The 27,118-nt window shown below is 33.1% G+C and overlaps 1 protein-coding gene across 1 annotated transcript in view; it reads left to right on the top strand.

Moving 5' to 3' along the window:
• Window positions 1-27,118, top strand: part of LOC145259619 (transforming growth factor beta-1 proprotein-like) — an 82,737-nt gene that overhangs the window by 38,510 nt on the left and 17,109 nt on the right. The window contains exons 2-3 of the mRNA XM_080117277.1: window positions 11,845-12,292; window positions 15,852-16,358. Of these exons, the coding sequence (XP_079973403.1) occupies window positions 11,887-12,292; window positions 15,852-16,358 (913 nt within the window). The 5' untranslated portion in view covers window positions 11,845-11,886. The remainder of the gene's footprint in view (window positions 1-11,844; window positions 12,293-15,851; window positions 16,359-27,118) is intronic.

The raw sequence follows: 27,118 nt of genomic DNA, 5'->3' as shown, positions 1-27,118 counted from the left end.
GATGTTTTTCAGGGATTCATGCCGAGAGATCTTGAGGGTTTCTAACATGTATAAAATGTATATATATATAACCTTACGATATAAAAAGCAGTTTCTGTTTTTGTCTCTATGTCGTATTTGTTGTTGAATTGATTTAAAATATCGGTTATATTGCGACAAAGGTGTATGTGTATATAATAAATGCAGAAAATGGCGTATAAGGACTCCGTAACGCAAATGGTGGTGTCATTATGAGACAACGAAACTTTTGAAGCACTATGACATGGTCGACCTTCGATGAAATGAAGACAATTTGGGAATTTTTTGCAGTAAAACTGAAGTGAAGGAAGCTTCATAATTGATAGATGACATGGGGTAGCCATTATACCAAGATCAATCGTAAGAAGACTTTTAACTTCAGAGAGCATGAAACGGAAGGAATGGATTAGATTCATGTAAAAACTTAAAATGATGATGAGGAAAATGACTAGCCCTATTTAGTTCCTGGGATGATGAGAGTGGGTCTTGACCTTGCTTTACCCATGAAAGTGAAAATAATCCTAGAGTTGTTTTGCAGAAAAGTGGAGAAAGGAAGGAGTGTTCAATTTTGGACGGCAGAATCACATCTGAATGAGTACGGTCACAATGACCTGCCATCACGCGTAAAACAAAGAACTTTCTCAAAGTGTATTCTTAAGTTGCAAATATAACTGTCTCTCTACTTCTTAAAGAGGAATGTTATATACATATATATTTATTTCTTAATTTATATAATTAAATATTATATATATATATATTTATATAATAATTAAATATATACATGTAGTAATATATTTCGTTTACATGCATATATATATATATATATATATATATATATATATATATATATATATATATATGCGTGTGTGTGAGTGTGTTATTTTATTTGTTTTTGCGATACGCTTTGAATGAATTCAATTATTTATACGAGAGTGCATTTTTACCTAAATACGAGTTGGAAATAAATTTCCCTTTGACCAATTTGGTGCCCCAAATATGGAGCTACGTCGTCTACGATTCAGCCACTCTGATGAGTCGTAGACGACGAAACACGTGTCAGTGAATAATTATATTTTCAAAACAACACACACACACACTCACACACACACACATATATATATATATATATATGTGTGTGTGTGTGTGTGTGTGTGTGTGTGTGTATATAAGAGAAATAGGAATAAGTAGTTTGCTTGAAGCATTGTTGGTAAATAAATATATAAGAGATTAGAGAAGCCAAGAGCAATGTAATGTGAAAGGAAAACATTATATATATATATATATATATATGTATATATATGTACATATATATGTACATATATATATATATATATATATATATATATATATATATATATATATATATATATATATATATATATATAACGATTCAGGGTCAGAGCAGTAAAACTCAAAGCTATATGCGATCATCTGTGGATATGACGTCACAAGAGAAAAGCGCGATAAACAATGATTTGATTTAAAAATCAGAATGTTGTGGGAATTCGAAGCAAATAGACGCTTTAAAACTAAAAGAAAACTAAGAATCGCCTGTGACGATAGTAAACTGAATTGCGCATTATAAATAATCCTACCACCAATTGACACACACACACACATACTGAAAAATAATAATAGTATAATTTCGACTTTAGACAGACAGATGTCAAATCTTCATTAGCAAGAGTAGTAGTAGTAGTAGTAGTAGTAGTTGTATAAATTTAAACTTATGACTCACTTTCTGCAGACAGAGTGCTTTATGACAAATTTAGTGAAATTTTAACCAATATTTTCAGTTCATATGTGTTTATTATTATTATTATTATTATTATTATTATTATTATTATTATTGGTAGCAGCACCAGCAGCATCCTAAGTTCATTATGACACTGTAAACCGGCACCCGGTTCACCGTAAGTTTCAAGGATGCAGTAATGAAGTAATTTTATTTTTCCTCTCTAAGAAAAGAGGTTATCTATAACCTGGGGGTTTCAAGTGGTGTGTTCTCTCTGAGAATTCTTCGGGGTGTCATGAGGTGGGGAGGTCGGTGACAGTGCCCAAAATAAATACCTATAAAGATGCAATTCTTTACGATTAATGTTACTTAAGAAGTTGTGATATTTTTTTACATTAGATCACCACTTATCAAGGTCACTTTAAGATAAGAGTTAATTAAACCGAATAATTATCAGCTGAGTTATGAGGAACACTATAGGAGTACTTACATTGATCCGAGTTATGAACTGCATTTAGTTACTTATGGAGTAGTTTAGGAAAAGAATTTGTCGACATGAGACTTGAAGATGGCCAGATTATAATCAGTAGAAACAAAAATAAAATTTCTTACTTGAAAATTATATTTTTTAAATACGAGATGCGTTTCAAAAGTAATGCCTCATGTTTTATTCCGCTCTAATCGATCAGAGGGGATTGCAAATTGTATTGTTATGATGACTGAACTTACGCATTCATGAACTGAAATGTTCGTCTGTCTGTTGCAGATACTGACGGTGTGAAACTCTAAGAAAGCAACCATGGCCATGAATGTGCGTTAGAAGCAGAATTGCGTCATTAAATTCTTCAATGCGGAAAAAAATGAACTGGTCAACATTCATCGGCACCTGTTGAACGTTTACGAAGCCGATGCAGTTGATGTCAACACAGTTAGGAGATGAGTTTGTCGATTTCAGATTGGCAACAAAGATGTGAGTGATAACGCGCGCTCCGAACTTTTAAGGCGTAGGCATCAAACGGGGCTGGCAAAAGTGGGTTGAAAACGGTGGTAACAGTGTAAAAAAAAAAAAAAAATGAACACAGATTACTCGTTTTAATGGTACTACTTACGGCTTCGTAGTGCTTCAACGTTTTAGTTTTTAGTTTAAAAAATAGGATGCCTTACTTTAGCAACGACCCTCGTAGAATTTTGCGAAATTCGTTTTGTTTCACGTGATTGTATTTTTTATTTCATTAAACATTTACTTCTTAATAATAATAATAATAATAATAATAATAATAATAATAATAATAATAATAATTTAAAAAAATCAATGTGATATTATTGAAAGGAAACAGCATTTTTATGAAGTAACGTAAAATAATTTGTTTCAGATTTCTGGCGAAAATGTGCCGGGCGCAATTTAAAAATTGCATAAATCAACTATAAGGTGCAATTCTCTGTGAATAATACTTTTTTTTTTTTCAGATTATTTTTCTGAAAATCCGATATTCATTTTAGAGAAGTAGACGTGGAAAACAACACTATCTATCTTCTATCTATCTATCTATCTTCTATACTCCTATAAATTTGTGTTTTTTTTTGTATTGATATTCATATTAAAACCCTTTTTCCTATTTGTTTAAAAAGAAAATACAACTTCGTTATATATGGATCGTGGAATTACGTTCATCTTCAAAAGATCTAGCTAATTTGCATAATCTTTTAAACATTTATTTCAATTAATTCCCTATTATTTTTTTTTTCGGGTTTCTTACTATTACGTGTAATTATATTCATGTAGATATTCTACATGATTTATACTTGTGTAATACTTGTGCAAAAAGGTTATAGTAAACACAAACCTCTTTCTACACATATTTATGTATGCGTATATATATATGTGTTGAAAAAAATGCCTACCAAACTCCTCTGTCAGTTTTTGGTCTACAGACATGAAACTTATTATATAGGGTATCCGAACCCATGCGAAAATTTATATTTGCGTTTTAGCCGGGAAAAATCGGTGTAAAGTGTGAAAATTTAAAAAAAAATGTTTTTTGTCAGGTTAAGATCAAACAACGGCATTACGAATATGTATGCGTAACATAATAGCTATTGATTCATGCTTTAATTTTTAGCCTTGCAACAAACATGTCTTCATAGCTCAGGTATTAACGTCAAAAGAAAAAATAAAGCGTAAGCTAAACGTTTTGGTTTCGATTCTCGGTTGTGGTGCACGAATCATTTTTTTTTTTAAATCCTTACTATGTATTGGTTCCAATATAATATAATAATAAATACAAAATCTGCATTAATCAAAATATCATATTTAAGCGTATTTTACGACCGGGCAATGTCGAGTGGCTTGCTTGTCTAATATATTTAAAATCTTCCATCGATAAACAACAACTGTGAAACAACAAAAGACGATTGAGATCCATATATGCACAAACATATACAATTATTCTTAGATACAAGCGTTTTAAACTAACAACAGAATTTTAAATCAAGGTCAATACCGAGAAAAAGAAAATATGAAATTGCGTTTTGCTCGTGTAAAAGAGGAAATGGTCATTCTTGGCAGCACTTCTCCATAAAAAATACACTGGAAAAGTCTGAGCAGTGGAAATCCTCCATGAATCCTCCTGCTTAAAGGAGGTGCAAAAAAATCGGCAAGACACATCGACGAGTAAAAAAATATAATTTGAGCCCCGTCCCCCCAAAATATGACATTAACATCGGTTGATACTATGGAAAATATCTCAAACGCTAACATGTCTATGTTCTCTGTTAATATATGTCATCATGAAGTTTCCCTCAGCACCAAAGTTAATAGCGTCGAAGCCATTTCTGAAATGCTTTTTGCCTGTTGACTGCGGTATGTTCTGTGCAGCTCTATGAAGTCCACTTTCCCAGGTTTTGCCTTCTCCTTTTGAGAAGCGATTAGTTCATTGCTAATCGCCTGAGATGATTCTACTGGAGACTGCTGACGGATCTGCACAGGTACTTTTTTGCAGGTCAGAGTACTATTCCAACTTTCCAACCCTTGTGTCACATCTTCCCGTCGTGGGAGGGAGATAAATACTTTTTTTTATTACTTTATACGTCATAAAGGATCTTTTCCCGGTGTATTCGATGTTTTAGTTGATGTGGTAATCTGATAGTTACGTCATTACTCTATGAAGTCATTAAGGGTACTCTGTATCTTCCAGCTGTTTAAGTGAATGACACCATCGTTTTGTGATATTATCCGGTGTGCCCGTTGCAATAATAAAATAAAATAAAATAAATAAACAAAAATCCAGTTTTAGTAGATAGATAGGTAGCTATGTAGACAGATAGATGGTTAGATAGATATCTGATGACGGTTGATTTTACTATTCATAGTGAGTAATAAAAAAGGGTAATTACGTATAGGCTAAATTTCGAGTGACTTTTTGTCAAATAGATTGTTTGGATTTTCGCTTCCTTTACAATGGTGTTCAAAGCGGGAAAACTGTTGGCCCATATGTCTATTTTTCTGACGCATGCATCAAGTACATAACCAAAGCAGCAAAAGAGTTTAACTTGGTCGGCTCCTTTTATAGGAGAACGAATCAGTCTTTTTGATCTCATAACCTTTCGGGGGAAACAAACAAACAAACAATATATATATATATATATATATATATATATATATATATATATATATATATATATATAAACAATGAATCCACGCCATTTTGTAAACTATTTGTCTCTTTATGCTAACTAACAAGGCAGCTGACCTTCAGAAAATACCTGATCAGCTCAGACTATTGAGAAACAAACGGCGGAATTAAATAAAATAAAAACTGTACACCATAACTGGATATCATCTACCCTAAAACAAAGGCATATATATATATATATATATATATATATATATATATATATATATATATATATATATATATATATATATATATATATATATATATATATATATATAATGCTAAAAACGATTTTAGTGCAAAGAGTTATAGAAATGGTGGAAGGAAATGAAAAATAAAATAATTAAAAATGGAAGATTAAAAATCGAATATATATATATATATATATGTGTGTGTATATATATATATATATATATATATATATATATATACGTAGTAAGTTATGAAAGGATATAATGCAATTAAGTTACACAGAATATTCTGCGTTTCATTCTCGTGAGAATTCGTCAAGCTTACGAATTATCACGAATTATTACTAGAATAAAACTTGGAATATTCTGTGTAGCTTAATTGCCATATATATTTTCATAACTTACTACCTAGCTCTACCCATGTATTGAGCACTGTTGAAGTAAATACTGTAAATTTTCGCATAAAATTATATCTTCGTATATTTATTTGTGTGATTAAATGAAGTAATCATATATATATATATTTAATTATTTTATTTTTCATTTCCTTCCCCTATTTCTATAACTCTTTGCACTAAAATCGTTTTTAGCATTGATGACTAGTTTTCATATAATGCTGTTTCAATTAATGCAAGTACCAGCAAATTCATATCTTTGCTATAATATTCATTTCCTAATATCTTTCCGCTGAGGAGAAGAACGCATTTTGTTGAAACTCCGTGGATTAAGGAAATGTTAATATTTCTTATTTGAGTATCCTGTTGAACAATAAATTCATGTAACATATAATTTACAGTCTTAAATTGTCTTCTTCTATGACAAGCTTTATTTCGTATTTTTGGTTGTATTGAGCTTTTTTATTTGATCTTGATTATTATATAAATATTAATATTTATATTCATTTTTAGTTTACGGAAGCTTTTGTCTTGTAAACTAAATTTTTTTTCCTTGACTATGTATGTTTTTTTTTTGTTTTTTTTTAAATTCAATTTTCACCCCAAACAAGGCACAGTGCCACTTTGAAGCAGGGGGCTACTATTAGGGACTTAATTAGCGGGGTCATTATGAAGGGAGATGAGTAGAAAGATGTTTGTTAACATTACACTTGAACTTCTGCATATCATTGCAGTTGGGAAAGCAGAATCCCGGAAGGGAGTTCCAAAGACCCGTAGTTCTGGGGAAGAAACTATTGGAGTAAAAGGCTTTCTTGCACCTAGGGGTCTCTACTGTAAAGGGATGAGACTTAGTAGCTTGTCGGGTTTGTCGGGGGTAGTTACGTCGGGGAGGTACAAGTGTTTGCAGTTCGTCAGAGCATTCACCATTAAAGTATTTGTAGAACAGGCAGAGGGATGCAACATCTCGTCGATGGGACAGAGGCTGAAGCCTAGATGACAGTTCAGGACCTATCAGGTTGGCGACTCTCTTTTGAACCCTGTCCAGGAGCGAGAGACAAGCAGCAGATGCACCAGCCCAGATGTGACAACAGTACTCCATACATGGGCGAATGGTTGCCTTATAGAGGTATAAGATACTGTCAGGCGTAAGTAGTTTTCTAGCACGGTAGAGGGAGCCAACCTTCCTTGCAGCAGCCTTGGCAATGCTCTCAATGTATCTATTCCAGTTCATATTCCCTGTAAACGTTAGGCCGAGGAGTTTAAAAGAAGTACTTTCAGGCAATGTGTTCTTGGCCATTGCTATTTGTGGTAGAGAAGGTTTCTTGTAGTTATTGAAGGAAACAAGCTTAGTCTTAGCAGCATTGAATGTGACCAACCATTTTTGTCCCCATTCCACTACGGATTGGAGGTCATCCTCTAGAGTTTCTGCCATTTCCTTGGATATGTGTTCATTTGTTTTCCCCTCATATCTGTTATAGAGAGTGGTGTAATCGGCAAATATACCCATCTCCGAAACAATTTTATCAGGGAGGTCATTTATGAATATCAGGAATAATAGAGGTCCAAGGATAGACCTCTGAGGTACTCCCGCATTTATGTCATATTGTTTGGATGTACGACCGTCGAGGACAACTTTGATGTTTTTATTACTTAAGAAGGATTTAATTACATTATGAATTCTTCCAGTGATTCCATATGATCTAATTTTCCTTAGAAGACCATCGTGCCATACCCTGTCAAAAGCCTTAGATATATCAAGGGCCACCGCTCTACCCTCCCCTGTTTTATCCAATGAACGGTATATACGTTCAGAAACTACAGTTAAGATATCTGCTGTTGAACGGGCTTGCCTGAATCCATATTGTTTGTCAGTCAGGAGTTTAGCAGCTGTTAGGTGCTGGACTAGGGCTTGATTAACTAAGGACTCAAATATTTTCGCGAAAAGCGGGAGGAGGCTAATTGGGCGATAATTTAGTGGGTCAGTTCTTTCACCAGAATTCTTGAAGACTTGTACCACAGAGGCGGTTTTCCAGCAGTCGGGAAAACAGTATGTATGTATGTATATATATATATATATATATATAGTCATCCACATACAGTACTGTATATATATATATATATATATATATATATATATATATATATATATATAGAGAGAGAGAGAGAGAGAGAGAGAGAGAGAGAGAGATTTATGTACATATATATATAAACACACGCACACACGTACACACACGCAGACACACACACCAGACGCACGCACACACATACATATATAGAGAGAGAGGGAGAGAGAGAGGGGGGGATAAAAGAGACAAACCATGTTATGTGTTCATCAATGTTTCATCTTTATTGCGAGACTTTCTCTGAATGAAATAAAGACGAAACGTTGGTAAACACATAACTTGGTTTGTTACTTTTTTGTCTCTATATTATCGGAATACTATTTCCATTATTTTCAATATATATATATATATATATATATATATATATATATATATATATATATGTGTGTGTGTGTGTGTGTGTGTGTGTGTGTGTGTGTGTGTGTGTGTGTATGAATAAAAAATCAATACAAAAAATATATGAATGTTTATATCTTTTCTGTATTTATTTCCTATGTGTTGACGTGTAGGAATACAAAAAGTCTTTTGAAAAAAACAAGAAGGTTTCCTTCAAAAGCACATAATTTTAGACCGATCCTTCGATCTTCCTCAGTGATATATATATATATATATATATATATATATATATATATATATATATATATATATATATATATATATATTAGCGGGGATGTGTCCGGCTTTACCCGGGCGTAAAATACGCTTAAATATGATAATTTAATTTGTCCAGATTTCGTGTATATTTTGATAGAGTCCTGATTTTAAAAGTCTAAAAAAAGTATTTGGGCGCCATGAACTAGAATCGAAACTGAAGCACTCAAAGCTGATGATGTTACCACTATACAAACATAACACGCATATGAACTGATTAAAAATTAAAATTTAAAAATAAACTAAGATGAATGTACAAAATGTATAGCGATTTTTTTTTTTTTACCCCTTAAAATCTATTTTAACTGGCTAAAGACTCATAAAAAAACGGCCCGTAAAAATCCGATCAGTTGAGGTGTCTAGCGCCGCTCTGTCCTTTTAGTTTCGGCGGAAATTAATTTTGAAAATATGAAGACAGACAGACAAATAGACATATAGCCATTTACACATTCATAGCCGTTTATATATATATATATATATATATATATATATATATATATATATATATATATGCACACATACGCACACACGTATACACACACATATATATACACACGCACACATACATGTACACACACACACACACACACACACACACACACATATATATATATGAAAAATGTCAAATCAAAATTATTCATATATTCATCAACGTTTCGATGACTAATCTAAGGAAATAAAATACAAGTACAATATATGAAAATGCTGATTATTTTCGGTAAATGATTTCTGATGATGATGATGACCTGTGTGGAACTGAAATATTAAGCATCATCGTCATATGCGGAATCCAAAACACATAAGCACACGATAAATCACAGATAAACAGAAAAATAGAATAATTTTGTTTCAACTCAACAAAAAACATAGAAACATTACACGCAATGATGGATAAAATTACCTGCGTTGATATAGAAAAAAAAATAATCTGCCAATTCTTCTCCCTTCCCTTCTAAAAAAAAAAAAAAAAAAAAAACAGAAATGGCTCCAGTATTGATTAGTGTCACAGCAAATTGCTGTAACTGATCAGGGAGGATAGAAAGACCGAGGAGAACGAACACCATCCAGACCTCTACAGGATCCGCACTAAGATTAATGGAATTTGAGATAAAGCTAACGCCTGTTATCAATGAGAAATCAACGGTAAACTGCTGTTGTGATAACTAGGGCTAGGACAACAGCATATTCTTTTCATTGTTTTGACTCTCGAGTGTGTATCTGTTGATTTTTTATATGCTTTTATATAGAGTGATGTGGTTCTTGGTTAATTAATTGTGTCTAACTGTGTTGGATATATACTCGAGAGTTAAAACAATGATAAGAATATTCTGTTGTCATAGCCCTAGTAATAACGCAAAATGATTTGTAATAGTGTTTTGCAAGAAGCAAAGAGTATTGGAAATCTGGGTAAAACTGTTGTCACTCAAACTCCAGGGAACACAATCTGATTTTTTTTCAGTGAGCTTTCACTAGTAATGATCCGCCTGAGATGTAGCGTGTGAAGAATAATCAATCTTGATTTTAATATGAAAATCTACAAAACATGAACACTTTAAAAGGGGTGTTAGTGGGGAAATACGACGTGGATTCATTAATACATTCACTTCGTATGAATCAGACGATTCTGTTGTTGGCATGGGTTTCCCTGATATTTTTCTAGTTAGAATTTCTTTCTAGAAAAATATCGGGTACTCATGAGAAGGGCCACATAATGGTTATCAACATTCTAAGTGAAAGTGTTTCTGTGGAACGAACTGGATTCGAACTTGGCACACCCGGGTTATCAATCCGTGTCGTTAAACACTTAGTCAATGTCGCCTCCAAGAAAATTGCAGACATAAACAGCATGACGTTATTCCCTCCTGTAGTTCATTAATATAATCCAAATTGTTTCTGGCTTCCTATCAAACAATTTACATTTATTATGTCTAATTGTTTTATTTTATATATATTTTTTTAATTTTAGTCACTTCAAACAAGGTATATTTACCATTTGCACCTCGGGGGGGGGGGACTATGAATTAGGAATCATATATACAGTAAGTATTTATTTGCTTCCCCACTGAGCAAATTAGGCACAAGGCCGTTTTTTAATGTGGAGAGAGAGGGAGGGGGAGGGAAAGGGGGTACCAGCTCCCGAGAGGGTGGAAATGGGAGCTGGATAGTAACTGTTGGTATGAAGGGTTGCCCCTACATTGACCAAGGTCTGATATGTGGGGTTACCCCCACATATGGTCTTTGCTTGCAGTATCTGTCGGAACAGATACTACACTTTGATCTTGTCACCCGGGCCCCGGAGGGCGCGCGGGCCAGTAGAATCATATATACAATAACACAGTACGAATTTGATCAGTGAGATATTTGTTCACGTTACATTTAAGCTTAGTCATATTATTACAGTCAAAGAAACAAGAAACGACAAAAATTACAAAGTTTGAAGTTCGAAGGAATAAACTATTAGAATAGAAGGCTTTTCAACAACCAAGGCATCTGCAGTGAAGGCGTGTGATTTTGCTGCTTATCGAGTTATTTAAAAGTATTTTCGTCGAGGGGTACAAGTTGTCAGAGCACATTACATAAAAGAACTCGTAAAAGGCACAAATTTGCAACATTGCGGTGATAGGACAAGGTTTGGAGCTTGGTTGATAATGCAGGACTTATTAGATTGGAGACTGTTTTTGGACTCTGTTTACGAGTAAGCGACTAGTGATAGATGGATCAGCCAAAATGTGGCAACAATATTCCATGCATGGGCTTGGTAGAGATACATGAAACTGTCAGTAGTTTGCTGGTACGGTAGAGAGAGCCCATCTTATTTGCAGTAGCCTTGAAAATGTTTTCAATGTAGTTGTTCCAATTCATGTTGCTTGTGAATGTTAAGCCGCAGATTTAAATGATGAGATTTCAGGTAGGGTGCACTCAAGATCATGCTGTTTAATATTGAATGTTGATTTATTACCTTAGTGGTTAAGTAATGCTAATCTGAAATATTTTCTTCTCTTTCTGTGTCTTCGAACATAGAATATCCACTTATATTTCATTCTTCCTCCATTGCAGGCCTCTGCAGTCGTCGGCTAAGCTGTACCTATATGCGGTGACATGGAACATTGCTTGCGGGCTGCACGCTCAACACTGGCCGTTTCGCCATTTTTTCTGGTCTTTCTAACTTACTGTTTCGGGTTTCCGTCTCTCGGAAGCAACAAGCCAGGTCATAAGAACAACTCTTACCCGACGCGCCACTGGGAACGAACAACAGTAGATGAAGCAGCAACGGGAGTACAAAACTCAAACTGGAAACTCGTCAACCAATTTCGCTCCAACGGACAGCCGCACAGGAAACCGCCATTATTTAACGTAAAGGAGCATCGAAATTCTTCTTTACAAAAAGAGCAGTCCGGTTTCAAGTGGAATTATCGGAAGCCGTTTAAGGATTTATACCATGCACTTATATTGAATGACCAACCACGCGGAAGAAAGGGCTCCATCGTTATTTTTGCGGATATTGGTGAGTTGATTTTTACAAATGTTATTATAAGTACGTATAATATTTAAGTTTGTTTTTGTTTCAATGTTTGCTATTCATGTACGACAAATTAAGTCACAACAAATGCACGATAACTGGCCATGATGATATTAAGGCACGACAAATGCCTCCTGCTTTTTTTTTGGCTATTTTTTCTGTAAAAAAATAAACAATTTTTTTTTCAGACTTCGAAGGAAAGTGTTTTAAAATATCTGATTTAAACATAAAAAATGTTCACTTGAGTTAAAAGACAAAATGTATTTACTTTTTTAAAATCGTACATGTTTTTAAAAGTAGGTGTTTCTTTTGTTTGTCTTTTTAATAGTAAATATTTACGAAAAATAAACATGGAAGTAAATATATTAACAAATTATTTAATTCCTCCAAATCTCGATCCGGTTTGAAACAAAAGAATTAATTTTTAAAGATTTTTATGGAAAAAAAAAACAGCATATCAGTCCGTCTAAATTAAAACCGGATGCTTCCTGTTGTTTTTGACATAAAAATCCCAGGTTGGCCAAATGACGTGCTTAAATATCAGACGAATAGAGATGTTGTACATTTGTCCTACAATATTAGTAAAAACTTTCTGTTTTATTTACTTACTAATGACTCATCAGGTTATATATATATATATTGTGTGTGTGTGTGTGTGTGTGTGTGTGTGTGTGTTTGTTCTTTGCTAATGGAATCAGAGATGACTTCGTAGCTGGGTTCAAATCTCCCGACCGGCAGTAATCGTGTCACCCTGCACTGATTATTCCCAAAAGGATTAAACACTAGTGTCAGTAGGTATTTAAAATAAAATTATCATAATAAATAATTATATATATATATATATATATATATATATATATATATATATATGTCCCTTCTTATCAAGGCCCAGGCTCTATGTGAGGATAAGGTTTGAAATTGGACGATGAATAACATAGAAATAATGATGGAATCGATAGTTTGATTTCAAGAGGACGGTTCAACAAGTATTTGTGTACATTGGACTTGAAGCCAACCAAATAGTTAGGAAAGCAGGCTCGTGACATTTTGTTCCACAGATGAGATGCTCTGTAGAATTGAAAAACAAAGTCTCATTCTAACATTGAAAACAACTTTATTGAGTCATCTTCATTGTAATGTAACTAACAGGAAGTGAAAGAGAAGGGTGTTAGTCAATTAACAAGTCTATGAGTATAGTTTAAGGTAAAGAATCAGAAATTCCGCGTGGTGTTAAGTAAATGTCTCGTTAATAAAGAAGAGAAAAGAGTTCATATACGAAAATTCGTCCTTTGTCAATGTAGGGGAAACCCTTCATACTGAGATATTGCCGGCACCAGAGTCCATTATAGACAAAGAGAGAAGTTTTGTGATTGGTCCGAACAATGTGGATAAGTTTTTGTCAGTGTTTCTCGTGGTTATGAAAGAGAAAGAAACAAATAGGCGGTCCCTTTTATTATCTCTGGTAATGTACTCAGCTCAACTGAGTGATGGCCTCTGATTGGGTAAGACATAAGGAAATTAAATATTTTCATCGATCAGCGCCGAGCTTAGAAATTAAACATAGATTCAAAATCGTGTACGCACACAGAGAAAGCAAAATTCTTTGACTCCTATTTACTTGCGTCGCCATGAGGACAGAGTTAGATAATAGGTCGATTTTTAATGTGTGGAAAATCCAGCTATCCAACAGGAGATATTCTGGATTGGTTCAAAAATAAAACTTGCTTCGGTCTACCCTTCACTAACCGAAGACAAAACAGATTAAATATAGTATCAGAACAGATATACTTTTATATTATTATTCGATATTTTTTTTGGAACACCTGTATCCGAAATAGCAACGTTCTACAGATACCTACACAATTCGCATACATACATGACATGTATAAATGTATGCTTATATTGATATATTTGTTTGGTTGTCATTTTTACTATAAGTCACTAAGAGTCAAGCATCATGATTTAATTGTGCCCTAAATTCATTTCGAACGCGCCCCTGTCTTAGCAGAGATCTAACAGCTGATTTTACAAGAATATTTTATATGATCGTTTGAATCAAAGTTTAAAATGCAAAAGTCAAGTATCATGATTCGATTGTGTTCTTTTTGTTTCAAATGTGTTCTAAACAGAAACAATCATTTCGAACGCGCCCCATTCTTATCAAAGAACCTGCTATTGATTTGTACATCGGGCCTTTCTGCTTGTGCGGTTATAAAACTTCTCAAATGCACTTGGGATGTTAGGCTTGATAATAGTTTAACTTTGTTCAAAATCGAACTATTCCTTCTTTAATCTATTTCTATATTTTCTATTATATTTTCTACTGTATTTTCTATTATCGATTGTTGATTTTCGATACTTATCGGAGGCATTCCAATACGAAACCTATCTAAACACCACACACGCACACATATATATAAGTAGAGATAATAAGAATATAAAAATAGAAGAAAAAGGAATTATTATAATAATACTACTACTTGTGCTGCTACTACCGCTACTACTACTAGTAGTAGTAGTAGTACTACTACTACTACTACTACTACTACTAATAATAATAATAATATTCTCGTATTGTGTCAAAACTATGCTGATGTAAACGCATGTAGTATTGTTGAAACTCTTTAGTTTAAGCTTTTAGGCGCGTGTTCGCTCTACTATTAAAGGAATTAATCTTGTAAGCATCATCATTAAATTAAAAAAAAATAATAAAAACTTGGAATAGACAAACTGTTTTGAAAACAAATAATGTATTAAAAGAAAAACTGATTCAGATTTATCCTTCTTTTTTTTTCTTTTAAACGCGAAATATTTCTTTCATTCTCTGATGATGGATATGTTATTATCCGAAATTAATAAGAAATAGTTTATGTTTAAAAGGAATAAAGAAAAAAAAGAAAGGGAGATAGGAATGATTTTTAAATAAAACATTGACATCTTAACGTGTTTTCAAAACAGCTGGCCTATTTATTCAAAGTTAGAAAATAATTATAATTACGATGCTTCCAATAGCTTCACCAAATTATATATATATATATATATATATATATATATATATATATATATATATATATATATATATATATATATATATATATATATAATTTAATTTTCTGTGTATGTGAAAGAGTGAGTTTCCTATAGATTCCAAAACAGCTTAGCCGACTTTTTTAAAATTTCACACGAAGATGCTTGATATGTCTGGGAGTGTTCTTGCGTAGGTTTTTTTTATTGGGGTAATAATTTCATGGGGATGAAACCGTTTGCACTTATTATGTAGGAGTACGTTTTGAGAGAGTGAGTCAAAGAGGATAAAATGTAATATTTATTGAATAGTGACGAAATAAGCTGCAGTATTTGCTGGAAATTGTGAGAGTTAAAGATGTGCATAAGAATTGTCTTGTTGTTTTTCTATACTGTCAGAATTTGGAGGGGGAATCGATTTTATTTTATTAATATAGAGAATAGAAGAGAGAGTAGATAGAAGATAGATATAATAATAAAATTTGTATATTTACGTTTTTTTGTTGTTTTTGTTTTTCAGAGAGCAAAAGCTGTAGCAAACACAAACGAAATCTCTGTCTCTATTTCAATATCCGCAAAAGCATTTCCAACTTGACCTTCAGCAAGGTGGTCTTGTGGTTACCGCGTTATGCAAAAAGACTTACCATTCGCCAGCTTCACGGCCACCAAAATAAACGGTTGCGGCCGCTGTTTCCCCGTCGCAAAAACTGGCTCCAGTTCGACATCCTATCTTTTGTCAAGGATTGGCTGTCGTTAGGGCGACAAAAGCAAGGTATTGAAGTCATATTAAGGCCCGACCATAATCGGATCTTACCATTGCACCGACGAGGACCGGATCCTTTCATCGTTTTTAACGTTCGCTCACGACAAAAGAGGCGAACTAACAAAAGGCCGCCACGCAAATGCTCTGACAACGAACAGGGCTGTTGCCTGGCGAATTTGACCGTGAATTTCGCCGACATCGGATACAATAACTTTATCTTGAATCCTAGTTACATACGAGTCAACTACTGCAAAGGTGACTGTGGTAAGTATAATTTATTCCAAGGGGTAAATATATTTTGTAATCTTGCGTGACTTTGCATTAAATTTCCAGTAATTGCTTGGAATCATTTAGATTTTTTACGAATCTCGTGGAATCTTACAGAATTTTCTTTGAATCATCATTAAAGCTGGACCAATATATTTTGGTCGATATTCATATCATTTGGTAAAATGATATCTATTTCACGAAAACTCAACATTTTTTATAAATTGAAGGAAGTTATAGGCCGTTGACTTAGAATGAGTGCTTTATGCCAAATTGATGGTTGAATATGGTTAAAGTTGTGCTCATTTTTTGTATTAAATACTATTTTCTATTAATTCCTATCAATACCTGTGCATCAAACGGATACCATAATACTTAGTTCGCTGCACTTTATCATAACAAGTTTCCATAGACAATTACAGTCGGATATGCCCAGTACTGTCCGATAAAAAGTATAATGGACACATAAACAGACAGACTAGGAGAAATATAGAAATTGAAAAAAAAAGGCAAAATAAAATTGAAAATAAATATATGTTTGTAGTAGAAGGGTACAAAGAAAGAAAGCAAAATGAAAAAACAATAAAAAAAAATGACTAAGAAAAAAAGCAATAAAAAAATACTAAAGAAAAAAAAACAATAAAAAAAATGACTAAAGAAACAAAAACAATAAAAAAATGACTAAGAAAAAAAAAGCAATAAAAAAATGACTAAGAAAAAAAAGCAATAAAAAAATACTAAAGAAAAAAAAACAATAAAAAAAATGACTAAAGAAACAAAAACAATAAAAAAAATTACTAAGAAAAAAAAAGCAATAAAAAAAATACTAAAGAAAAAAAAACAATAAAAAAAATGACTAAAGAAACAAAAACAATAAAAAAAATGACTAAGAAAAAAAAAGCAATAAAAAAAATACTAAAGAAAAAAAAAAAATAAAAAAATGACTAAAGAAACAAAAACAATAAAAAAAAATGACTAAGAAAAAAAAAGCAATAAAAAAAATACTAAAGAACAGTAACGAAAAGTAAACATGTAGACGAAGGGATAAATATTCGTGGTTGAAATTAACTAATATTGTAGTTTTTAATTATTTTCACAAAATAATGTTTTTGTTATGGTGTCAGAGATGTTGTAAAAACAAACTTTTATGAAATGAGTTTGCATCGTAAAATCAGACAAGATTCTATTAAGCGTCATAATTTTACATCGTGGATGTAGTAGTAGTAGTAGTAGTAGTAGTAGTAGTAGTAGTATCATCATCATCATCATCATCATTATTATTATTATTATTATTATTATTATTATTATTATTATTAAGTACGCTTTACATGTCGTTTCGTTGAAAAGTGGAATCGTACCAAAAAGCTCATCAGAGACAAAAATATATTCCTCAGAAACAAGTTTTTGAATCATCCAATTTACCTCACTCACTATCAAAAATACTAAAAGGCACAAAAGAAAAGAACACACATCTCCTACACAGACAGAAATATATATTATAACCTCTCGTGATTGTAAAGAAAAATTATTTTAGTAAGACTCAAAGTCGCCTAAAAAGCGATATATGGGGGAAGCCGGATGCAGCAATCCTGATAAAACCTCGCATGTCTCTAACCGAACAGAAATCACTCCGAGCGAGGTAAATAAAATTCAAAATTACTATTGGTCACAACAATAAAACTACTGTTTCGATCTAACTACTGTTTTAGATCGAAACAGTAGAATTATTGTCGCGACCTATGGTAACTTTGTAATTTTGTTTACCTAAATTAAATTAAATAATATTTTGCTCTTTTCATGAAGCACTGTCACCGACCTTGTTAAATTCATTTTTTTTTAATTTTGGATATTTTTAATCGGGAATATATATATATATATATATAGATATATATATATATATATATATATATATATATATATATATATATATATTGCTGCATAAATTTACATAATTTCCCTAATTATATTATATATATATATATATATATATATATATATATATATATATATATATATACACATAAATATATGAGTATATAAAAGTATATATTATTTATTTACGTGCGATTCTAACCTATGCTGACGACGGCTAAAAGCCAGAAACATGCGTGTCCATAGGTATACTTTTATGCACGTAAATAAATAAATACGTCCCATAAAAATAAGGGCGATCTATTCATATGTATATATTAGTCCTCGAACGAAAGAGCAGGACACAAAATATTTTAAATAATAATAATAATAATAATAATAATAATAATAATAATAATAATAATAATAATAATAATAATAATAGAATAGCAATAACAAAGACTTTTGCTGGCGAGGACTACTATTGAGCGTAACCCTTTATACAGTCCTTTTGAAATTTTCATCTCTATTTTCTTCGTTATTTACTGAATATTTTTAATCAAACCTATTAGAAATATGTTCCTTATTAAATTGTAAAGATTTTCTATTCTGAAAGAAATTTTTAAAAATTTAATCTAAAAAGTTATTTTAAAGTTTTGTTAAATAAATTCAGATTTTCTCATTATTCAGACATGTATGACAAAGAGGGAGTTGCGAAAAAGAGTTGTGGCGTGAGGAGAAATGCAAACTGAAACAGAATATTACGACCTGTAATAATACAAAGAGGGGGTTGCAAAAATGAGTTGTGGTGTGAGGAGAAATACAAACTTAAATAGAGAGTAGGAGAGTATTTATAAATACATGCAAAACCACATTCATTTTTTTTAATCCAAATTAATAAATTAAATAAAATATAATCTTAAAAAGATACGATACAAGTTAGAAAAGCATTTGATCCAACGCATGAAAATTGTTAAATCAAAATGTTTTACTATAGGCTTTAAAAATAAAGGTACAAGATTCAATTTGATATGTATTTATCTTCAAAGTGCACTTTTATACATTTTACAAAGTAAGGTATTAAATTTTTATACCTTACTTTGTAAAATTTATAAAAGTGCACTTTGAAGATGAATAAATTCCAAATTGAATCGTGTTCCTTTATTTTTAAAGCCTATAGTAAAAACATTTTGTTTAACAATTTTCATGCGTTGGATGAAATGCTTTTCTAACGTGTGTGTGTGGGTGTATATATATATATATATATATATATATATATATATATATATATATATATATATATATATATATATATATATATATATATATATATATATGAATAACAAAAAGAGTTTATAGCTCTTAAAAAAACGCTAAGGAAGCGAAAAAATAAAAGTAATATCCTTTTGACGTTGTTCATATCGCTAAAAAACGTCAACAACAAATTTATATATATATATATATATATATATATATATATATATATATATATATATATATATATATAATTTGGAGCGGGCGGAAATCACCAGCATTGAGGCCATGCTGCTGAAGTCACAGCTACGCTGGGTCGGGCACCTCTCCAGAATGGACGATCCTCGCCTGCCCAAGATAGTCCTATATGGCGAACTCTCTACTGGCCGTCGTGACAGAGGGACACCGAAGAAAAGATATAAAGACTCTCTGAAGAAGTCCCTCGGTGACTGCCACATTGACCACCTCCGGTGGTCTGCTCTCGCTGCTGACCGTGATACCTTGCGACGTACTGTCCGCCAGCCTGCCGCCTCCTTTGAGATCTCCCGACAGAGAATCTGCGGGAGAAACGCTGCAGGAGGAAGATTCGGGAAGCCTCAGCAGACACATCTGACGTGACTTTTGACCGCATCCGCTGTGGCCAAACCTGCTTGTCACGCATCGGGCTCGTCAGCAACAAGTGTGCCTGCAGTCGACGTGGACAATCCTCTTCATAGAATCTTCGTTTGCGAAGTACTGCAAAGAAAAAGAATATATATATATGTGTGTGTGTTTGTGTGTGTGTGTGTGTGTGTGTGTGTGTGTGTGTGTGTGTGTGTGTGTGTGTGTGTGTGTGTGTAGCCCTAAATACACCCAAAATAAAGAACAATAACAGTAATAAAAAACAAAGAAACCAAATAAAATGCTAATGATGATTTGTTAGCGGGGGGGGGGGACTCCCTTCCTAATCTAATTTTTGAAATGCTTCCTGTTTTCCCGTTCTCAACGAAAACAAGGAAGTCATCACCTAGGTGAGAGTGGGCAGTCTACGGATAAAACAATTGGGTGGGCTTTGCGGGGATGTTTGGTGACCTCCAAGATGTGTACCGCGGGGTTGGACAGGGTAAACAAATAAAGAGAGATATGCGGGTCACAAAAGCTCCTTCCTAAACCGAAATTATAGAGATAAAACATGATTAGCTGCATATTACAGTGATCTAACAAGTAAAAACTTAACACTAATTGTTAACTGGCAAATCGTAATAAAATAAATAAATAAAATAAATAAATAAAAAAATTTGCCAGTCACTGAATTCACATTGCTTTCTTTGTTTAAACAGAAAAAAAAACTCTTTATCAGAAAATTTAAGGACAAGGATAACTTCTTAAATAAAAAAAAAACAACAACAGGAAACCTCAATAAGTTGTAGGCATTATAAATCACACCTGCTTTCTCACTTGCTAATTACTCCCTCATAATCCCAATTAAATTCGATTCAAACATTTCCCACATGTAATATCCGACAGATAAAAATCTGCCCATCTAAATCTCCTCAAGTTCAACATTCATTAAATCCCAAACCACACTCTTCCTGAAAAAAACCACGCACGTAAAAAATTCCATTTTACCACACCCAACACTTACAAACATTTTTCTACATACTTTAAATATTCAATATTCCCCTCAATCCATCAACTATAGAATTAATATTTAGCATATACATGTATGTCACGCCCCTAAAAGCCCCCCCCCCCAAAAAAATAAATTCGTTAATAATATTCACTTGTAAATAAATATCGAACTAAAATTCAGCCTAGATGTGTACGTGCTGCTTGCGGCCCATCCTGTAACTCTGATACTACTAAAATAGGATTACATCTAAAAAAAAATAGAAAAAGACAATTATCTAGTAACCGAAAACATACACTACAAATATTAACTCTTTGTTCTCCCTGAAACCAATGGTTATATTTCCACTATAGTTAAACGCTCTAACAAAACAATGTAATCGTTTACCTTAATGTTAATGCATCTTTTATATACCACAATCACTAAGTATAGCCTCAATCTAAATGGTAAATGATGCACGACGCTATATGACATAGACGTTAAAAATAACTACAAATTGTGTGCATCTATTCCAGGGAGTTATGTACCATATTAATATGTATATACGTATGTATACATAGTCTTTTATGTGTATAGGATCTGTGGGTATTACTATTTACAAATAATCAATACAACCTTCAGTAAAGTAATATCATTGCTAGTTAGTAGCAAATAACTCAGAAGAATTCCCAGTCATCTTCCATTTTGAAATAATTATTATCGCTGTTATAACAAATTACTGCATTTGATCATAAGTTTAGTAATGATATACATTCTGAGTTTGTAATTACTATTATTACGAAATGTTTTAAGACTATAAATAACAAATTTATAAATATACTAATAAACAAACATAAAACTAACAAATAGAATGGTAATAAATATTAGGTCTAGAAAAGCAGGTTTCGGTAACGCGAGAGAAAACAAACTACCACGATTAAACAAATAATGGGTCCCTCCCTCTCTATCTCTCTCTCTCTCTCTCTCTCTCTCTCTCTCTTTCTTCTCTTTTCCTCTTCTTCCTCTTTACCTTTTTCTTCTTTTCCTTCTCCTCAATCTCCCTCTCCTTCCTCTTCTTCCATCGTCATTTGTCTTTTTCCCTCTTTTCCTTTCTTTCCTACGTCTTCTACTCCCCTTTCCCTTCCCTTAACCGATCCCTAGGAATCCCAGAAATGGTAAGTAGATCCGAGTGAATCTTAACCTTTTCGCAGAAAGACATAAGAATACTAAGAGAATAAAGATAATAAAAAAGAATTAAAATACACTAGCTAATATAGGTTTTAGACTGGCAGCCAACAGCAGGCAGACAGGGCAAATACTTGTTGAAGATAACATCTATATCCACTTTGGCCCCAAAACTTAACTACTCAACCCCCAACCCTACCTACTCCATTCTCTAACCTCAACATAAAGATAAATAAATGAATGAATGAATAAATAAAATAAATAAATCCGCACTCAATCAACCTTGTTCTCTGCACAGCTGACTCTTTTTTACTAAAAACCTACTTTTGCTGAAAGTTGATTTTCGTTTTTCATTAAGAATTCTGATTTTGAATATAAGTGTTTGTGCCTGAAGGTATCTCTAGTTGTTATATAGCCCAGGACCTCTAGGCTGGGAATGATCGTAATTAGTACGTTCCCCGCTGCAACAAAAACCCAGTAGCCGTCTTTTAGGGATCGTCTAGTTGTTTAATTTCTGATTGTTATAGTAACGGCTAAGACGACAGAGTTATTCCCCCCTTGACTGTGCATTTTCTCTCTGTAGCTGTCATTGTTTGTCATAACAGCGTTCCCGACGCACAAAGAATTAACATGCATACAAAGGTTAGACGTAACTCAGCACAGCAAATCAAAACGTAAGACACACTGGCTTTTTATATAAAAATATATTTTGTTTTCAAATTATATTTTTCGTTTTACACAGAGATTGTCAAAAGTTCAAACTTTAACAGTGTGGCTTATTGTTCATTTCAGTGATGGAGAGGGGTGTAGGGAAACGCTTTACTCTCGACAGTCACAGGTTTCCTCTTCTTCTTCTTCTTCTTCTGCTTCTTCTCTTTCTCTTCTCTGCTTCCTCTCTGCTTCTTCTGGTTAGATTCCAAACATCACCGCTTATATTGGTATTTCTGTCGCTTGGTTTTTTTCCAATCCACGCGATCTGTCAATCAGCTGATCGATAATAGAACACGCGTTCTTTAGTCACGTTTTGACAATTTCTTTGCCGCCTCTTGACCTCGAACGATCGTCCGATTTATCTTTAGCTGACCGACACGTGAATTTATCACTCATGCCAATATCTCTACTTCCAGAGCTTACGAGGAATGTCACGTTTCTTTGTTTTGTAAACAAAAAAATCATCATCCGATTTCTCTGTTTACGACGTAAGCACTTTCTCTTTTCGACTGGTGGACAATCGATTATTCGATGCCCACTCTTTTAAATCTTTTATTAAAGAAGTTTTTCTTTTCAGTTATGTATCGGATGGTTCCAGCCATCCATTACATAACATAGTTACTAAATACTAGAAGACCAAAACATGCTCATGACTGTGTAGCAACACATTATTGCTTATGTAAAGATAAATTGAAAGTATATATATATATATATATATATATATATATATATATATATATATATATATGATAAGTATAATAATTCCGACGAGAGGAAGTCTCGCAATAAAGACAAACATTGATGAACACATAACTTGATCTGTTCCTTTTTTATCTGTCTGTCTGTCTGTCTGTCTGTCGGTCTCTCTCTCTATCTTTATATATATATATATATATATATAATATGTATATATATGTATACATATATATGCATACATATGTATATGTTTACATATATACATGTGTATATATATATATATATATATATATATATATATATATATATATATATATACAATTCTCCATATAATTAACCACAACCACTCAAAAAACTATTTTCAATAATTGTGCTGAAAAGCAAAATCGCGTCCATTCGCAACTGAACATTTTGCTAACTGCATTTCATTTCCTCTGGTGATATGAGCTATTGTTGAAAATCCATGGATTAAGGAAATTAAAATAACCCTTCTATATATTCCTTTTGCCAAGCAATAAATTCTTAAATCGAATATATGTCTCTATATGTTGTTTTTTTTTCTGAATTTAAAATTTAACCACGGACCTTATTTATTGCTCTATTCTTAAATATTGAGCTTTTCCTTTTTGGCTAGGATCTCCTTGAAAGTATTACTTCAAGTAATATCTATCAGGATTTTTCATCTGAATCCTATCAGTGTCTTATCTCGCTTATATATGTATACATATATATATATATATATATATATATATATATATATATGTGTGCATATATATATATGCATATACATATATATATGTATACATATATATGTGTATACATATATATATGTATGCATATATATATGCATGTATGCATATATATATATGTATGCATATATATATGCATGTATACATATATATATATGTATGCATATATGCGTGTGCGTATGCATGTGCGTGTGCGCGTGTATGTGTGTATGTTCACGCGATCGCTCGCGCGTGTGTGTAATCACACTGACACATAGATTCTTGTTATATCAACGGTGAGCCTGATCAGCACCAGATGATGACCATTTGGGAATACTAGACGCTGTATGTATTTCGCCGGGACATCAACATTTCCAGATTATTAAAATTTAAATCACCGGGAGTGGTGCATCTTCAGTCTTCGTTAAGACATGCATCTAGGAGTTGGAAAACTCTTAGATAAAACTTGAGGTATATTGTTCGCTCTGTCTCTTGCATTCAATTGCATCAACTGAGTTTAGCAATAGTTACTAAAAGTGTGGATGGTTCAACACAAAACCTTCACCACTATAAGTCATCTGTGTGGATTTTGGACAACTTTGTTGTGTGAAGCAAGGAATTGTACACGGGCGGGGAGGGGGTGAAGGGCAGACAAAAAAGATGGGGTGACAATATTCTCGAATTGATAGGACTAGCGCTGAGTAATATGCCCAAGAAGACAGAAAATCAGAAGAGCTGATTGTTAGATCATTTTTGGCATCCTATTGGCAATCCAGACTACGAGACAGATAATAAATCTAATCTTTTTCCTATTGCTTCAGGAACTGCAAAATGAAGTTATACCAAACCTGACGCCCAGATAGATAATTTCTCACGAAATGATGTTGCAAACCATGATGATGCTCTCACGAAACATAGAGATGGAAACTGAAAGATAGGCTTACTTAGTTTTCTCATTTTATCTGCTGTCGGTGTGATTCACTTTTCGATGGGCGTTTGTGTGGTTGCAGCGTTGTTAATTACAATGCATTCACACAGATAATTATCATAGAGACGTTTATTTATTCGTTCATACATCGCCGACATGGAGAGAAAAGAGAATAGAGACAGCTTATTATCTATATCGCTACCTTTTATAGTTCTATATCGCTACACCTTTAACTATATAGTTATATATCACTACACCTTTAATTATGTAGTTCTCTCCTCGCTTGCGTCATCGAAGTTTATCAATGAGCTGACTCACGTTTCTCTGTTAGTACAGGTCAAATTTGACTTATTTACCTTGCAAAGAGTGCCTTCCTATTTTAGATCTACCTAACGCAGTCCAATATATGAAAATGAATTATACGTATATGGAGTTGCATAGTCTATATAAAGTTGACTTAGATCAAGTTTGAAACTCTAAAAATAAAGTAGTAGAAGTTTACTTTCAAAGATGCTAATAATTTTGGTAATGTTCGAAAGATGAGGGATCGGGTGAGATCATAATCGTTTTTGTTTTATCTTAACGTCAAAGTGTATACTCGCGCCAAATACTAAACAAATTCGATTAATTAATTAATGTATACATGTTTCTATTAATCTTAGTTAGATATGTGTATATAGACAATGCGCGACGAGACGATCGTCATGCTGGCCTACACAGAAATGGCACAGCGCATGCCTGACTGGACTGAAAGCGAGTCCCGTACTCATTTGCATACGCCTCTGGGTCATTAAAGACAATGAATTTTCTTGCGTGGCCAGTATCTTGTTTCAAATCTGGCCTTCGGACTGAAATCAAGGTGTAGTATCTGTTCTGTTAATTTGTCCTTGATCAATGAAGAGAAGTCCTTCTAAACGAAGGCAATTTTTAATTTTTGCCCTAATCCAGAGTTCCTCTTTTGGGGGAGCTGGATATTCCCCCCCCCCCACATTAAAACCAAAATTTTGCTCTCGTGGAGAAGCAAATAAATAGGGCATTTGTTTCAGAGTCAGACAGATCCCCGCGCGTCGTTCCTTTCAAAAGAAAGAGTGGGGGAAGAACAGTGGCGTACCTATGTAAAATGGCGCCCATGGCAAAGTTTGAATGTGCGCCCCTTCTTAATAATTTATACCTTAGATTTACCTAACCACTAATTTTAATTTTTGTCAAGCAATTTTTGCGCCCATGTCAGAGTGGCTCCCATGGCACGGGCCATGCCTGCCATACCCTGGATACGCCACTGGGGAAGAAGTAGGAGACAACACAGAACAAAAAAACCAAATACCGTGTATATTTGTATTTCTATTTCTTTGCACATGATTCACTCCTAAATTAATTAACCGATTATTGTAATTTTTTCGATGTGGATTACTTGTACTGGATTATTTGGACTACTCTTCTCATCTTGATTGTTATCCTCACAACGTTTCGGCCGATGTAACCCCAAATCTCTTTTAGGGGAATCTTGTTGAATTCAAGAATCTTTTTGTCAAATTTGGGAATCTGCACAGAATTTTGGACAGAACCCTTTATTTAATTTACGGGAGTAGCATGCTCTCGTTCTGTCAGCCATAATTGGGTAGAAGTCTCAAGTAATTCGAATTTGTATTCTTAGCATCGCACTGATGATTGAACTTTCACACCCCTTTCCAGAAGAGTGATGCTTACAACTGAATTTTACCTAGTACTTTAACCTTTACGTCACGGGTTAACGTGGAATATACTTAGTTTTATTTAGTGTTAGCTGAATAGAGCAATGAGGGGTTGGAAAACCTCT

This window comes from Euprymna scolopes, chromosome 3 (genome assembly GCF_053919585.1).
Source record: "Euprymna scolopes isolate OS-2025 chromosome 3, ASM5391958v1, whole genome shotgun sequence".
NCBI lineage: Eukaryota > Metazoa > Mollusca > Cephalopoda > Sepiida > Sepiolidae > Euprymna > Euprymna scolopes.
Note: the sequence above shows the minus strand (reverse complement) of the source record. Positions and strands in the feature narration are given on the sequence as shown.